Here is a 16775-nt window from a genome sequence, read left to right as displayed (position 1 = left end):
GCAGGAAGCCTGTGAAGCCTCTCCTGGAGGGAGACGTGCAGACTAGATCAGGAAAGCATCATTTCTTCCACGCCGTAAGGTATGGTCTCCATAGTGACAGTCATTCACCTGCCCACCTGCTGGGTGCAAGGCAGTGGCTCAGGTTCGGATTTCTCGCTGTGGTGTAGGCTCTGTCCACCGTGGCAGAGGATGTCTGCAGGAGTCTGAGCTGCAGGTGTTGCTGACCACAGCGGTGGGAGAGTTGGCTCTTGAGGGCTCAGTCGCCAGGGTTTGTGGGGTTACCTTCATTCTTGGTTTCCTTTGCATGGGAGAGGCGATCCGAAGGGTTCCCTCTTTAGGGGTGATCCTGACAACAGGCAGGCAGCCATGGCAGATTCTAAAATCCAAAGCACCATCTCACAGGAGTAGATGGAGAGCCAGGTCCTGAGCTTGGAGGTGCAGCCAATAGTGTTCACCTGGAATCGAGGCATGAGTTCATTCTACAGGGCCTGGCGGTCTGTAATTCTAGGACTTTATAGAAGCTCATACCTGGGTCTATCAGTGTTACCCTTGGTATCAGCAGAGCTGTCCGAGGAGGCGATCTGGGCCCCAGGGAAACATAGATCCAAATGGACAATCAGGATCTTTAACCAACAGGGTGCAGAAGCAACTCGGACCCTAGAGAATGACCCTGGGATGGCTGGACATTGTAATCACGTGGGCTCTGTGAAGCCAGGTGAAGTGGAATCTACGATTTGGGGTCATTATGGGGCAGAGCTGTGATGAAGACCAGAGAAGCAAGGCGAGATCAACAGACGTCTCCACCATGGCTGGGGAGGCAGAGTACCCCTGGGGACGGAGACGGAGGGGAGATTCCATCCAGGCAGAAATAGCTCTGATTGTGGGGATCAAAGTCACACTGTATAGCCAAACTTCCATGATGACCAAGGACATGGGTCCACCCTGTCAGCTCAGGCCCTTAAAGGTATAACTGCTAAGCTCAATCAAGACATGCCGTTCCCAGCAGGAAGGGCGCCATGCTACCATGGAGACTCGGAATGGAGCTTGCTCTGCCGGGCTCTGAGACTCCAGACGCTGAGAGGAAGAATGTCGCATCAGCTCAGGTCATGAGAGGAAAGGCTGCCACGGTTTCATTTCTTTAAGAGGCAACAAAGGAACTTGATATCATGCTTAGTTCCTGAAAGTGGTCCCCAGGACACAAAGTAACAGCTTTTTGTTATTTTCATCAATAAATACTTGTCTTGGTGGGGATGGGAGTTCCCAGAATGCCTTAGTGGCCATCCCGTGCTTATCATACTTTCAAATGATTCAGTGTATGTATGTATGTGTGTGTTGCTTAAGCATGTGCATGTATTTTTATCAGCAATAGAAAATGCTATCTATAGATACTCATAGATAGATAGATTTGATAGAAGATTAACAGCACCTGAGAGCAATGTCTAGTTAAACAGCTACAATGACTGGCTTTTTGCCACAAGTGACAACACACACAGAAGAAACCAAGAGGTATCTAAATCGAGCAAAGAAACAGAAAATTGAAACTTAACTTTGAGGATAGTAATTGACTTAGATTTATGTTTACTTGCCCAGATCTAGGCAATCCAAGTCAGAGTTCTGCACAGCCCACTGTCTGGCCTGGCATGTGAAGAGCTCATATTATGGGCATCCCCAATTCCCTTCTGCCCTCTCTCTTTTTTTTTTTGGGTCCGGTTGTGGGGCCTGAACTCTGGGCCTGGGCGCTGTCCCTCAGCTCTTCAGCTCAAGGCTAGCGCTCTACTACTTGAACCACAGCACCACTTCCGGCTTTTTTCATTTTGCTTATGTGGTGCTGAGGAATTGAACCCAGGGCCTCAGGCATGCAAGGCAAGCGCTCTACCACTGAGCCACCTTCCCAGCCTGCCCTCTCTCTTAAATAACGCCCCTTGTGAGTATGCCTGGTGAGTCTTCCCAAAGATTTGAGTTAGGGGAAATTATAGCCTTTGACTTGGGCAGAAAAGTTATCATATGTAAAAAGAAAAGTCTTGAGCTAATCTTCTTGCATCCAAAGGAGCAATTAAACCTTGGCTTAATTTTTTTAAAAAAAGTCAAGTGCTGTAACCCATTACACGCATGATTTATTTGTTCAGATTCTGATACTATGACACAAATCCAGTAGAATGAGTAGAATATGTTGTCAACTTTCTAGGGAAGAAATGAGAACATGGTCTCTGAATTTGTATATGCCCACATGCACACAAACACACGTGTACACACACACACACACACACACACACAAACACACATCAGAGTCCAATGCTGTTTTTTTTCCCAAGAAGTGTCTTTGCATTACTCAGGATAGATTTCCTCAAACATTCTGGTCTTGGCCTTTTGGTGGTATCAACCCTCCTTCAAGAAGAACAGGAGAAGCTTTTTCTTCCCTTGGAGGGTTTGATGGCACAATTAGCACAACCTGTGAAGCCAAGCAGAATGTGATTGAGTCATTCAAATACAGTCAGGACTTCCTCATTTTTACCCTCATATTGTTATCATTACTAGTGCCTAAAATGTCATCTCTGTATTGACACTCAAGATCAATCTGATGAGCTTTGCTGGCACTCCCTGGGTCAGGTTAGACCACAGACTACACCCTGGGTGATAGGTCTTGATGTCAGTCACTAATCTGACCTGTGATGATGTCAAGGAAAATGCCTAGGTCTCCTTCTAATTTAATTTGCACTGCTGATACCAGCAGCAGACTCAAGTCACGATTGTCTGGCCACAAATAAAGCACTGTAAAAACTACATTTGTCCCAAAATGGTAGGAATGACCAAGAGTGCAAAGGAAATTCTGGCCCTTACTCTACAAACTCATATGACTTGGAGGTGGCTGGAGGCAGTAGTGGAACAGGGAAGACAGGTAGACTTAAACCTCTGCTTTATTGGAATTAACACGAATCAACAGCAACCACATTTCTCAGCTCTACAAGTACTCAACAAGAGAAGGAGCAGGTACTCAGATGTGAAAGTTTGATTACTACGAAGGGATGCCCTCCTGTTCCAATGCTTTGCTTAATAAAAATGCAACACTGCATCCAAACAAAGTTACAAAGTCTTTGATAGCTTCTAAGAAACTCATGGTCCTAGCTGCTTCACCATGCAAGCCCCAATAAAATGGTAATGTGATTTAGTCCAAATCCTATCCAGGGGGGTAGAGGTTGAGGGTGAAGGGTGTGATGTTGTCTGGGAAACCCAAAAGGAAGTAAAGAGGTACACAGGATGCACCTTGGCCACCTGGTCTCATCATACTACTGTCACCTTAGTTGACTGAGATCTGTGTCTGTTCCAGGCCTTTTGGATAAGAAAGGTAATGGGCAACTGTTCGGATTTCATTGCCTACTTTCCCACATTGAAACCCTCAGTGCTTGTAAGATTGCCTTGCTCTCTTTATGCCCAGGCCCTTTTTCTTGATCTCTTCTCTCCTTTCATATTTCACTTCCCCCCATCTCTGCATATCTCTGTGATGGCAGCCAGAAGGATCTGCTGAAGGGGTCAGGGAAAGATAATGGCCAGATACTTTATTCTTTGTAACTATTGACAGAAGTTCCATCCTTGACGGGTGCTATATTAATAGAGAAAAGTCTAGGACATCACTTCATTTAGAACTGGACATAATTTTGATGCCCATTGAGCAAGTAAAGATGGAAAAATAGCTCTTCTGCCATGATGGAAGGTATAATTCAGAGATGACACTCATGGACACACCCTCAGGTCATTCTCTTCTCTTGAGTCAGTGTAAGATCTTGTAAATGACAAGATCTCACTCCTGCGAGTAGACAACAGATCCATTTCCTTTAAGTGTATCCCAAAGCCATTATTCTGGAGAACCCAATCCAATAATTTTGAAATTTCCAAACACCCTGAGACAACTTGCGACATTTTCTCTCCTGCTAGCCTCAAGGGAAAAAAAAAAAAAACCATTGTCATGAGTTCTATTTCTAACATGGATTGAACTCCTCATTGTAAGACTAGAAGAAGAAAAACTTGGGATCATCCAAGCAAGCTGGTGGCTACTCCTGAGGACTGTGGTTCAAAGCACAAGAAAACTGGAAGTTTGAGTTGTGGCTCAAGTGGTAGGAAGATAGCCTTGAGCAAAAAAAAAAAAAAAGGAAGGAAGAAAGAAAGAAAGAAAACAGCTCAGGGACAACACCCAGGCTGTGGATTCAAGCCCTAGGACTGGCACAAAACAATCAACCAATCAAAGAAACCTTCAGATGAGACCTTAGCCCAAGCCCATCCTGAGAGTGCAGCCCTCTTAAGAACTTGATCAGAGCCACCAGACAAGCTGTGCTGGGAATCTTGATCTGTAAAAAACAGAACTAATAAATATTTGCTGCATTTCTGTAGCAAATTAGGCACCAATAAAATGCTCGTAGAGACATCTTCTATTAGAGGCCCACACTTACTCCACCAGGGTTACAACAGGTTACTTTGCATCCAAAGACAGAGAGGGATATGGCAATGCAGAATTCCAGCACACTTAGCAGGAGTACCACACCATCCAGGCCCTAAGAACAAATTCACAGCATCAGAATGGGAGTGATGGAGATCCTGTGTTCGACTCTCTTACTACTAATTATCATGCCTACAGAGAAAAGGCAGTGACCAGACGCCTGGAAAATTCCCTCCTAATATAGCATATACCTTTCCCAAATTGTGGCCTACTGAATGTCACTTACTCTCTTACTTTTAGAAAGACACATAACATGTTAGTTGATGCCATCTTTCAAGATCAACCATAAGAGGTAATTGGCAAATTTGTGTGCTTTGGCTCAACAATTCCAAGTAATATACTCTCTCCCTGTTCTTTCTTATAGAAAACTCACTTCCTGACTTCTATGCACCATTACAAGTTTTGTAATATCTTTTTCTCCCAAGAAGTACTGGAGCTTCTTGAACTTCCGGAGTCTCTCTTCCCCTACAAACATCTCTGAGAGAGCCAATCCTGAGAACTGGCATAAAATATGGGCTCCTAGGTATGTGAGCTGACCACGCAGGGACCCACAGAGGAACAAACTTAGCACTTCAAATCGAAAAGGTCCTTATGGAAATCTTCTTCTAGAAGAAGAGGCAGAACAAAACAAAATTCACACCATTTCCAGGAGTTCACCAGGAACTTGGAGAGGATGACGGATGAATAGAGACACAGCTATGTAGTTGCCAAAACCTCCTTTTAAAAATGATATTGAAATAACTTACATAGACTTTCAGGATGGAATTTCTATTTCACATATTAAGACACGCATAATTTCTAGTGATGCCAAATCAATGGCTTGCCTAATAATATATGCTACATTTAAAATAAGTATATTATATTTCATTTTTGAATAAATATTTAAAAAGGAAAAATGATATTGATTATTTCAGGATAGCAGCAGCAGAGCATTAAACCAAGGGCTAAGTTCTAGTTATAGCAGTTACTCTGAGAGTGCACAGATCTCATACCCATGAAATCCAACCCTTTGAAGCTAGTGAACCCCAGAATTTTAACCCTCCCCACATTCTATGAAAGTCTCTAAGTAAACAGATCTTCGGAAATAAGAAGTCAGGATTGCTACATAGAAGAAGCTTTACAGTTGTGAATTGCAGGCAGGAAATTTCAGAATCTAGTCTTGCTTTTTCCAGCTTCTAAGCAATGTTGGGAAAACGTTAGGCTCACTCAAAATAACCTTATTTGGGCTGGGCGCTGGTGGCTCACGCCTGTAATCCTAGCTACTCAGGAGGCTGAGATCTGAGGATCACGGTTCAAAGCCAGCCCAGGCAGGAGAGACCGTGAGACTCCTATCTCCAATAAACCACCAGAAAACCGGAAGTGGCGCTGTAGCTCAAGTGGTAAAGCGCTCGCCTTGAGCTGAAGAGCTGAGGGTCAGCGCCCAGGCCCAGAGTTCAAGCCCCACGACCAACAACAACAACAACAAAAATAACCTTATTTGGAACAAATGGCGAGCAATAAAATTGCTCACTTTGAAAACCACTAGAAATCTCAGAATTACATTAAGTCACTAAAGATTTTCATGGGATTATTTTGGTAGAAATTAGCAAAATAATGAGCTAGAGGCATGGCTCAGAAGATAGAGTGCCTGCCTAAGAAGTTCTAGGTTCTGAGTTCACACCCCAATACTGCTAAATAGATCAATAGATCAATACTGCTAAATAGTCGATAGATGTATGAATACTAAATATTAGGCTGAAAAAATGGTTCAAGGAGTAGAGCATCTGTGTAGCAAACACAAGGGCCTGAGTTCAATTCCTAATATCACAACAAAAGCAAATCTCCAAGCTATCATTTTAATCACCTATAATGTATTCCAATAACTCTTATTGCAAGTACTCAAAAGCCCAAAACTTGAACGTTTTACTGCCTGCAAATAATTGTGAAAGCAATCATTTGGACAACAAAGCAAGTAGGATGTCATGTGGGTGACGAAAGGTGGTCCAACCATGAAGTAACACACAGGGTACGCACTGAAAATTTGTCAGGGGCCAGGAGCTGGTGCTAAAAGTGGTTAGACTTGAAAGAACAGAAGAGGATTAAGAAAGGTACAAGGGGGGGAGGGGGGAGGCTGGGAAGGGATGGAAAGGGTAAACAAAGGAGGAGGCTGCAATGCTTGGTAAGAAATGTATGCATTATCCTGCCCATGCAATTGTAACCCCTCTGTACAGTATGTTCACAAATAAAATAAAATTAAATTAAAAAAAAAGAAAGGTACAAGGTTGCTCATCACTCTAGCAGAGTGTTCAAGAGAAGTTAATTTATTGTTTGAGAGCCAGGTAATTCTATCAGACTCCATCCAGAAGCCCCGAGACACACAGGGACTAATAGTTATTTTCTAAACAGTATTTAGAAAATAAATGAGAAAAGAATAATTGAGAAAATATCTTCCATGCTACTAACAAGGAATGGGTCATGTCTAAGGGTAAGCCTTCCACATCTTTGGTCTTTTCAGATGCAGATGCCGAACAAAGAGACATGAGATGTTAATTCCTCAAGGAATTGGCCTGTTTCACAATCATTTTCAACTTCCACAGGTGATTCAGCAAGGAAGCTATAGCTTTTGCCACAGCCAGTTCTCAATATACTCGCTGCCACCATCACGTCTCCGGAAAAGAAGAAATACTCACCAGAATGATAAAACAACTGTTGAAGCCCTCATCATAGCCACAGTAATAGAAGCCGTATGACAAAATGCTCAGGCTTATGGCACTAATTATGATCCCAGCAACCGCGAGCACACTGCTGGTGATGTTCAAACCTACACTACCTTGGACCTAAAATGAAAACAAGTAATGAAGATCAATTAGGCAATGCAACAGCCTTCTCTGACACATCTCCATCATGTATGGCTCTTTCCTTTACCCACATGTGCCACCTTCTGTAGCTCGATTGAGTAATAGTCCTCTCCTTGGTCTCTTTCCTTATTGTACTTTCAACTCAATCTCTTCCCCAAAATATCACCTGTCATTCGCATTGTATCTCCAGATGACTCCTCAGACAACAAAAGATAAACTCTAAGTTTTATAATGGATATTGCAAACTCCTTTACACTTTAGCTGGACCGTGCTGCCCATCTGCCTTCTAACTAGGCTTTGCTACAGATGCCTGAACACAATGTTTTCTAAAATGCTACTTAGTACTCACGGCTCGGTTCCTTTTGTCCCTTAGATCTCTCTGTGTCTTTACCTACATTGTCTGCTCATGGTTAGCGTTTAAAAGAACTAAAATTGGGTTGGGAAGCTGGCTCAGTGGTAGAGTGCTTGCCTTGCATGCATGAGGCCCTGGGCTCAATTCCTCAGCACCACATAAGCAGAAAAGAGCCAGAGTGGTGCTGTGGCTCAAGTGGTAGAGCGCTAGCCTTGAGCTGAAGAGTTGAGGGACAGCACCCAGGCTCAGAGTTCAGCCCCCATGACCAACAACAACAACAAAAAGAACTAAAATTGCTTAGAAAAATGTGTGTGGTTTGGTGGGAATGCAGCCTGGGGAGCCTTTAAAAGGTAGTAGTTTAGAGATGATGCTTCAAAGGCAGATTGGAGCCAGATTTGGAATTACTATATTTATTAAGGCATATTATATTATAGAACTTCTTGTTTATGTGTGTGAACATAGTTTACTATTTGTTCATCAGAGATCTTGCTTTTTGCTTTGTTTTAGGATCCGTGACACATCTTGGCATGAGAGTTATATATTAAGCTTGTTTCTTTCTAAGTAAGCTTATTGTGAACCTTTCAATTGCAAACTCAGAATCCTTTCTGGTTGAAATTGGACTATATATTTTAACTCTATCAGTTAAAGAAAACCATCATGCTACTCCAATGCTTGGTGAGATTCTCATGGGCTGGATGTCAAACTTCACTGTGTGTTTGATTGGCCACGCTTGACATTTCTTCCCCAGAATTCTCTACATCTGACAAAGGTTCCCTCTGCATTGATCTTCGTACAACGTCCAACCCCTCGTGAGGAGTTCTGTTGCAGGCCAATTGTTGGATTACAATTTTGGAAAGGTACACCTTTCAAGGTACAAAGCATGATCTTTCTTGATTTTTTTGGTGCCAGTCCTGTAGCTTGAACTCAGAGCCTATCTAGGTGATGCTCCTGAGCTCTTTTGCTCAAGGCTAATGCTCTACAACCTAAGCCATAGTCCCAATTCTGGCTTTTTGGTAGTTAATTGGAGATAAAAAGTCTCTTAGACTTTCTTGCCCAAGCTGGCTTTGAAATGTAATCATCAGATCTCAGCCTTCCAAATAATTAGGATTACAGGTGTGAACCACCAGCACCAGCCTCTCTTAATGTTTTAAACACATACACACAGATACCCCTATACAAACATAGCCAGGAAAAATGTGTGTGTATATATATATATATATATATATATATATGTACATATATATGTAATTAAAATTTTTTGTCAATCGTGGGCTTGAACTCATGGCCTGTGCATATCCCTGAGCTTTTTTGCTCAAGGCTAGCACTCTACCTCTTTGAACCATAGTGCCACTTCCAGTTTTTTGTTGGTTAGTTGGAGATAAGGTCTTATGGACTTTCCTGTCCTGGCTGGCTTCAAACCACAATCCTCAGAGCTCAGCCTCCTGAGTTGCTAGTATTACAGGTGTAAGCCACTGGCACCCAGCTCCAAAATGTATATTTGATTCAATCTTGCCTTTTCTGATACCAAAATAAAATAAATATCACTTACTAGACCTCTTGTCATTCTTATTCCTGCTGCAGTGGACAGAGATCCTGAAATAATAAACTAGTAAAAGAGAAACAAAATTAAGGGGGAAAAATCTTTTAACAGTCATTCAAAACCACAATTAACTGAAGTCTTAAATTTACATGCAAAAACTATCTTAAAAGAAACACAGAAGTTTGCTAATAACTTTTTTTTTTCTTTTTCCTCATAAGAACAAAGGACTCCTACCAGACAGACCCCTTAGGAGAATGTATTAAAGAGATGTGTGACCATATCTGACATGCTTGCTGGAATTGTTCAGTGATGCCCTTGCTCTGCTGAGTAAACCAACCATAGGAGTGACAAGCCACTGGACTTCTTGTGAGGAAAGCAAAGCTGTCACTATTGAAGTCATTCTGGATAGAGCTTGTGACTAGATTGTAACTACAATATATCCTAATTTCACATTTTAAGTGATGATTCTCCTTAACTTCCTGTGAGGTTTACGTTGACATTACCATTTAAAAATGTAGAAAACTGAGTAGTCAAGGAAGTGTGGGATAGAATCAGGCTAAGGTTTCATCTGCAAGGGAGAAGATTTTAACAGCAGTGTCGCATTCTCCACCACAGTGTCAGACGGTCTGCAACTCACCATTACCGATCCCCAAACCGTGTACCCTGCGTACACTGAAATAGGAAGGAGCCAAGTAAAAGGAATCAGGATGCACATCATTAAGATTCCTAAGCTGAGATTCAGAAGGGCAATAATAATTTGCACAATCTAGAAGTGAAAAAGAAAGTAAAACCAGATTATTTGCCACAAAAATGGTATCTAGGCTGCCTCTCAATCATCCACTAAGCTATCTGCATTCCCCCAACTTCAACTTAATCAGATGAACTTCTAGATACTCTCTTCTCACAGTTTATCAATAAGAAACCGAAAGGTCTTAAAGAACTGTAGACATGATTACCTGCCAAAGGATACCTCAGGAGAAAAAAAAATCTATTGTTATTTTAGAAATGTCGACATTAGGACTATGCTAAATCCTATTCAGGTAAGTTTTTTCTGATACCCATGATGCTACCTCTGCCTTAGCTGTTACTATTCTTTGCCACATGCTCACCCATGAGATACCCAGGTACTAGGAAGAGATTCTTCCAACAGTAATTTGGAGAAGTAATTTGGAAAAAGAAAACTAGAATACAGGAGAAAGAACAATGTAGAAGAAATATGACTTGTCATTTGGGTTAAAGGGCCTGAGGAAAACCTGTGAAAACAGAGGCATCTTTGTGGAGGAATTTCGGGACAATTCTCACCAGTGCATTAGAACAGATCCAAAAAGAATGCGCACAATTCATCAAAACTTGTGAGACGCAGTGCCTCATGGGAAATGTGTCATATGGGGAGTAATGTATTGGAAAAGACAAGATAGCTAATATCAGTTACCCAATCTTTCATATTAGAAAACCACCAAGAGCAACAAGTAAATCTAAAGAAAACAGGAGAGAAAGTAAACATTAGAACTTAAGTTAATGGACTGAAACATAAGAATGTTTCCCCCTATTTATTGTGACTTGCTGCACTCAGTTCTAGGAATATGTTTGTAGAATCCTTAGGATTTTCTGCATAGACGATCATGTCACCATCACATAAGGACAGTCTTATTTGTCCCTTTCCATTACGTAGGCACTTGCTTTACTACACGAGGGAGAACCGTCTACACTATATTGAATAGCAGGGAGGAAAGTGGCCATTCACGTCTTATTCCTGATCCTCATAACCCAGTGCTCATTCTTTTTCCATTAAATGTATCCTGTTACAAGAGCACAGTGTCAGTGCACCTCTGATCACATAAACTAATATTTATTGAAATGAATTCCAGGAAATGGAAACAGAGGTTTTTTTTCCCCTCATTGTTGCTGGTTTTGGTGGATGATTTCTTTTCCTGTTGCCTTTGTTTATCTGTCTTTGGGAAGGGAAGGGAAGCAAGGGAAGAAATGGAGGGACAAAGGGTGAACACATATAACACATGCAGCCGTGGTACTCTCTAGACACTGTTGAAAATGAACAGCACAACATGTGGGTGGGAATGAGAAGGGAAAATTGGGAGAGAGCAAGGAAAGGGGTGACATGGTCCAAAAAGAAAGAAGAAGAAGTTGGTATCAGCCTGATCAGTGGTCCATTCACAGCAGCATTGTTGCTTCTCGCAGATCCGTGGCTGACTTACGCCCAGGATTTTAGGTTCCCCCTTCAAGAACTTCTCCGTCAGCCCTTTCCAGAGGTACGAGTGCAGACCTACAGGCTGCCCCAGCTGCTGCACACCAAAACTGGCCTCCAGGGTGGTCTGACCCGGGGCTTGCATGGTTGTCATGGAATCAGGAATGTGCTGGAATACGAAATACAATGAAGGACAACGTTCTGGAAACACCTAAAGAAAGACAGGATATTTGGAAGTCAGTTCCTCTTTTGAGAACCAATTCTAGAATAACTTCCCCTCCTATGTTATACTGTAGCTGATATTTTTCTTTTCTTGAAACAAAGTAAGTACAAGAAGAGGCATTTTTTTTAGTAAAGATGGAGGAAGCGAGAGAAGGAGTAAGTCAGAAAGATGGGAAGAGAAAGTAGGAGATAGACAGACGGACAGACAGATGAGATCCTAGAAAATGTGACAGAGAGAGAAATACAGAGAGCATTGAGTTAAATTTGTTGGACCCCACAGATTATGGAAATGTTTCCCAGTTTATATCCTGACTCTGCTCAGATTTTCCCTGTATCTATCATCCCCCATTGCTTTCACAGCTATTTCTCCCACCGAATACAATTTCCATTATTAGTAGTGATTGACACGGAAGCTTCTCCCTGGACTAACGGTTTCATAGTTTTTCTGATCAGAGCAAAGTTATACACTAAAAGCTAGAAATCTTTCCAAGGCCTTCTTTACTGAGTGTGATTTTTGTCATGTTGAATTTTTTTTCCCTTTAAGCTCTGGACTTTGGGGATAGAATTTACGGCTCCTAGGTATATGAGTACCATATACATAACCTCCTGATCTGTGGCCTTAGTTTAGATCCGGAAAGCCAATGGTTGGCAACGACACATCAAATCATCTTCATGGATGGTGGAATACTTGTCTTGGTTCTTCATGTTGGACACTTGGTACTTTGTCGTCAATGCTGTCTTAACTGCCCTCTATCAAATCAGTCATGATCTTGTAATCCTACACACCCATTATCCCAATCTCAGTATTCTCATCTTGTCAAAAGCAGTCATTTATGTTATATTCTCTTAACCTTCCCTCATGTCCATCCTCCACTTAATGACCAGAGTGATTATGTTAAAAATAAAAAGCAATTGCAGTCTCATTTCTTAATAAGAGAAACTTGTATTCAATCACTTGTATGTTTAATCTTAAACTTACCTTGATACAGTCTCTATTTATTTATTTTTGCCAGTCCTGGGGCTTGGACTCAGGGCCTGGGCACTGTCCCCGAGTTTCTTTTGCTCAAGGCTAGCACTCTACCACTTGAACCACAGCACCACTTCTGGCTTTTTCTGTTTTATGTGGTACTGAGGAATCGATCCCAAGGCTTCATGCATGCTAGGCAAGCACTCTACCATGAAGCCACATCCCCAGACCTCTCTTTTTAGTTTTGAAGCTCTGAGTACTTTGAACTTACTTTACATTTTCCAAATCAGCAATTTTAATCCTGTGTTATGACATCTCCATTCTAAACCCAATTACAGGAATTTCTCACTTCCTTGTCTGTTCACAGCAACAACAGAAATATATTTCCATCATTTTTTTCTTCTCAGATATTAACAGTATTGCAGTCTCTGCCTTTTCTCTAACACATTTGCACAGTGCCCACAAATTACTCAACCAGGGACAGAAAGGGTTTAAGAAACCTGTGTTAATGCCTACCACACAAGGCATAAATGTTGTCAAGGTAAAAAAATGAATGTGTGCTTTACTCTCTTTTTGCAAAGGAACTCTACCTTGCTCTCAGATCTATTTTCAGACCGAAGGTTTAGGAAAGGTAGGCCCTATCTCCTATCTTACTGTAACTGGGTAAAAACCTTAAGAAGTCAAGTCGGTCACACAGTTAAGAAATATATTATTCATTTCCCTCTATCTTAGCTGCACCTCATGCCGCTGACTGTAGCTAGGCTAAACCCTGTTCTATAGTCGATATTACCTTATCCCTGTTCTCACCATTCTCTGTGAACATATACCTTTTTAAGTGGCAGGAGGAAGGGTGAATAAAGGTAGTCATGGTGTTCAATATACACTATGGGAAAAAATGAACTACGTAACTTGTGGGCAGGGATGGGTGAGGAGGGAATTGGAGGAAAGTGAAGGACATTGTCCAAGAAGGATTGTACTCATTACCTGACTTACAGAATTGTAACCCCTCAGCACAACACCTTAATAAAAACAATAAAATTATATTTTAAAAGATATTTTTTAATCCTTAATGATGAGCTACAAGGTTAGTTATTCCTGGAAAAATGAGGGGGGGTAAGAAATTATCAAGACTTTCTGACCAGTAAATGTCCTTTACATTTGCAAAACTCAGAATAGCTGAAAACCTACAAATAATAGGTGCCTGTTTATCAGAAGAATGAGATGGCTCCAATATTTTAACTACCATGAAATCTGATACACCTGTATCTCTTACACTTCTACAGACTCCCCTACAGAAGCCTGCACCTGCAACCTCTGAGCAAGTTGGTCTTTGTTGACAATGGCCTCCATATGTTCATTTACAAGCTCTCCAAACGAATCTTTGTCCATATTCAGACAGATGATCCCAGCGCCACTGGCCTTTAAGACTACCAGACAATGAGCTTAAAGTCAGCAAATTTAAAACACTGCTAGTAATTCTTCTTCTAAGTATGTACCTCTATAGGGTGACTGGAAAACTCTGTGGGACACACATTGCATAAAATAATTCCTTAGAAAGGCAAAGTCAAAGTTCAACAAAATAAATGCCAGGAAACAGCTGGAAAGGGGTGGGGTCACGGGGAAAGGGAGAGACAGAAGAAGAGAAGGGATTTACTGTATATCCTACAAAATGAAGAAGAGTGAGGGAAGGATCGGTGAAAATGTTGAAAGAGGTGACATTGAGCAAGATGCATTGTATTCATAAACTGCTTTGTTAAATGGCAATTCCTTTGCACAACTACTTAAAGATAATATAATAAATAAAATGTTTTCAATGAATTTCTAACTCTTCACATGGGCTGGGTTCTCTATACTCAATCTGATGCTGTCTTTCTAAGAATTACTGGCAAAAAAATGTCACCTGTTTCCTACCTTCCCATCACAGCAATGCACTTTTATTTTTTTGTCAGTCTTGGGGCTTGAACTCTGGGCCTGGGCATTGTCCCTCAGCTCTTCAGCTTAAAGCTAGTGCTCTACCACTTGAGCCACAGTGCCACTTCTGGGTTTTTTGGTGGTTTATTGGAGAGAAGAGACTCACGGACTTTCCTGTCTGGGCTGTCTTTGAACCGCAATCCTCAGATCTCAGCCTCCTGAATAGCTAGGATTACAGGCTTGAGCCACAGGCACTTGGCCCCCACTTAATTTTAGTGCATTTTTATTGTTATTATAAAGTTGTGCAGGGGACTTACAGTTATGTAAGTCAGGTAATGAGTATATTACTTTTTGGACAAGGTCACCCCTTCCCTCACTCTCTCCCAATTTTTCCCTCCCATCCCTAACCACAGGTTGTATAGTTCATTTTCAACATAGTGTTTAGTGAAGACCACTGCTGTATTTGTCCACCCTTTGTCCTGCTATTTCTGTGCCCCCTTATCCTCCCAAAGAGGTAAACAAACAAGACAAAAGGAAAACAAAAAACGCAAGAAAGAAAACAATTTTGTTCCTATTTCCTGGAGTTCCTTTAGTAGCCCACTTGTTTCTGACACAGGTAAGACAATTCCCCACGGCACACTAAATGTTTATTAATTAGGAGTCACTGTCCCAATTTCTCCCCAAATCCAATAACCCAAAGTTGTAGAGAATATTACATAGATAGGAAAATAGAGAAAGAATCAAACACATAGTTTCCCAGATGGTTTTGGAATCTAGTGAGATGGTCGGCAAATACAGAGCCCTTACTTTTGCCTGTGGTACAGAGATGGGGAAGAATGGACAATCTTCCCTCTTATAATTAACTCCTTGTGGGGCAGCTCCACCACCAAGCTTACCTTTCCTCATCTGTTTATCAATAGATCCACCATGGACCCCAATCACTTTGCAGGAAGCAAGAAAGCAATCTCAAGGGCCATCCTCTCTTTTCAAAATCCCATAAAATAGAGAGCTCAGAAGAAGACTGAACCTGGATGATTTGTTGTAGGTGATGATGGTGAAGTAGAAATGGTGACCGGGGCAGGACAAAGCCTAGTTTGGGGTTATTATTACCCCTTTTCTCAACAAGTAGGCATGCAGCTATTTCCCTTCTCTGTGTTTATCTCCTCTCAGCTGAGAGTGTAGTACAAGCCGGGCACCAGTGGCTCACGCCTGTAATCCTAGCTACTCAGGAGGCTGAGATCTGAGGTTTGTGGTCCAAAGACAGCTCGGGCAAGGAAAGTCCATGAGACTCTTATCTCCAATAAACCACTGGAAGTAGCACAGTGGCTCAAGTGGTAGAGCACTAGCCTTGATCTGCAGAGCTGAGGGACAGCGCCCAGGCCAGAGTTCAAACCCCATGACTGGGGTTTGAAAAGGTGTACTGGGCAGAATTTCCACACAGGTAAGGATTTTCAAGGTGACATGTATGAATCTTTCTATTGGTAGACTTTCCCAGGAGAGCTTCATTTTACAGCTTGGGAGACTAGCAAATGATGTCACAGAGAATGAGATCAGGCCACAAACTCAGTTAGATCAGGGAAAGGATCTCTGACAGAGGACATTGCCTTTACCCTGTACCATCTCCACCAAATTCCACATGTGGTAGTACTTTCCTTCATGGGTGGAAATTATAAGAACATGGTAGGAGACAGAGAATGAACACTATACAAGAACAAACAGTAGGAATACATGAAAGGCTCAGTCAAAAGTTTGAACAGTTCTGACATTTTTTATAGCCACAGATTCATAAAACCAATTCAACTCCAACAAATTCATATGACACCTAATTTTGGCCTTTAGGGGGGGAATCTTTAGTTTTTCCTTGCCCCCAACACCTCCTGTTTATCTTTCCCAAAGTCTGTTTCAAATGCCACATGGGTACATCCTCAACCCACTCTGCAGAATTCCAGTTTATGCCGTGGAAGACAAACTCATTTTTCCCATTCCATTCCTAGAAATCTTAGAAGAGTTGAAAAAAATCAGCCGCAAATACCTTGGAAAGCCAGACCCAGAACTCACCTGCTTCAAGTCTGCAATGTCTGCTCGGTGTCTGATGGAGGCCCAGGCTCTCAGAACGTCTACTGGCTTCTTGGTTCAGATAAGATTCCCTTCCCTTGCTCTGTCACTAGGTTATAATCTGTAAGTTTTCTTCTAAATTCTAAAGGCTCTTAGCATTTCTCAAACACACACACACACACACACACACACACACACA

General features: G+C 41.8%; 1 protein-coding gene across 3 annotated transcripts; it reads right to left on the bottom strand.

Annotated features, from left to right (window-relative positions):
* Positions 1–2092: 2092 nt before the first annotated feature.
* Positions 2093–16764, bottom strand: LOC105995534 (membrane-spanning 4-domains subfamily A member 4A-like). Of its 3 annotated transcripts, XR_001175573.1 has the most exons (8): positions 16580–16764; positions 11432–11632; positions 9856–9984; positions 9228–9284; positions 7159–7305; positions 4443–4544; positions 2280–2449; positions 2093–2181 (listed from the first exon to the last, which is right to left on the bottom strand). XR_001175573.1 is itself a non-coding variant. In XM_013029284.1 (7 exons), the coding sequence occupies exons 2-7, from the start codon at positions 11573–11575 to the stop codon at positions 2345–2347; spliced, it is 684 nt and encodes a 227-aa protein (XP_012884738.1). In that variant the 5' UTR covers positions 11576–11632; positions 16580–16764; the 3' UTR covers positions 2093–2344. The 3 variants fall into 3 exon arrangements, 2 of the variants coding, with proteins under 2 accessions (XP_012884738.1, XP_012884739.1); XM_013029284.1 differs by having other exon boundaries at positions 2093–2449; XM_013029285.1 differs by lacking the exon at positions 9856–9984 and having other exon boundaries at positions 2093–2449.
* Between the last annotated feature and the right edge of the window lie 11 nt (positions 16765–16775).

The sequence above is a fragment of the Dipodomys ordii genome, unplaced genomic scaffold, assembly GCF_000151885.1.
Source record: "Dipodomys ordii isolate 6190 unplaced genomic scaffold, Dord_2.0 Scaffold117, whole genome shotgun sequence".
NCBI classification, from domain to species: Eukaryota; Metazoa; Chordata; class Mammalia; order Rodentia; family Heteromyidae; genus Dipodomys; species Dipodomys ordii.
This window is presented reverse-complemented; position numbering and strand designations above follow the sequence as displayed.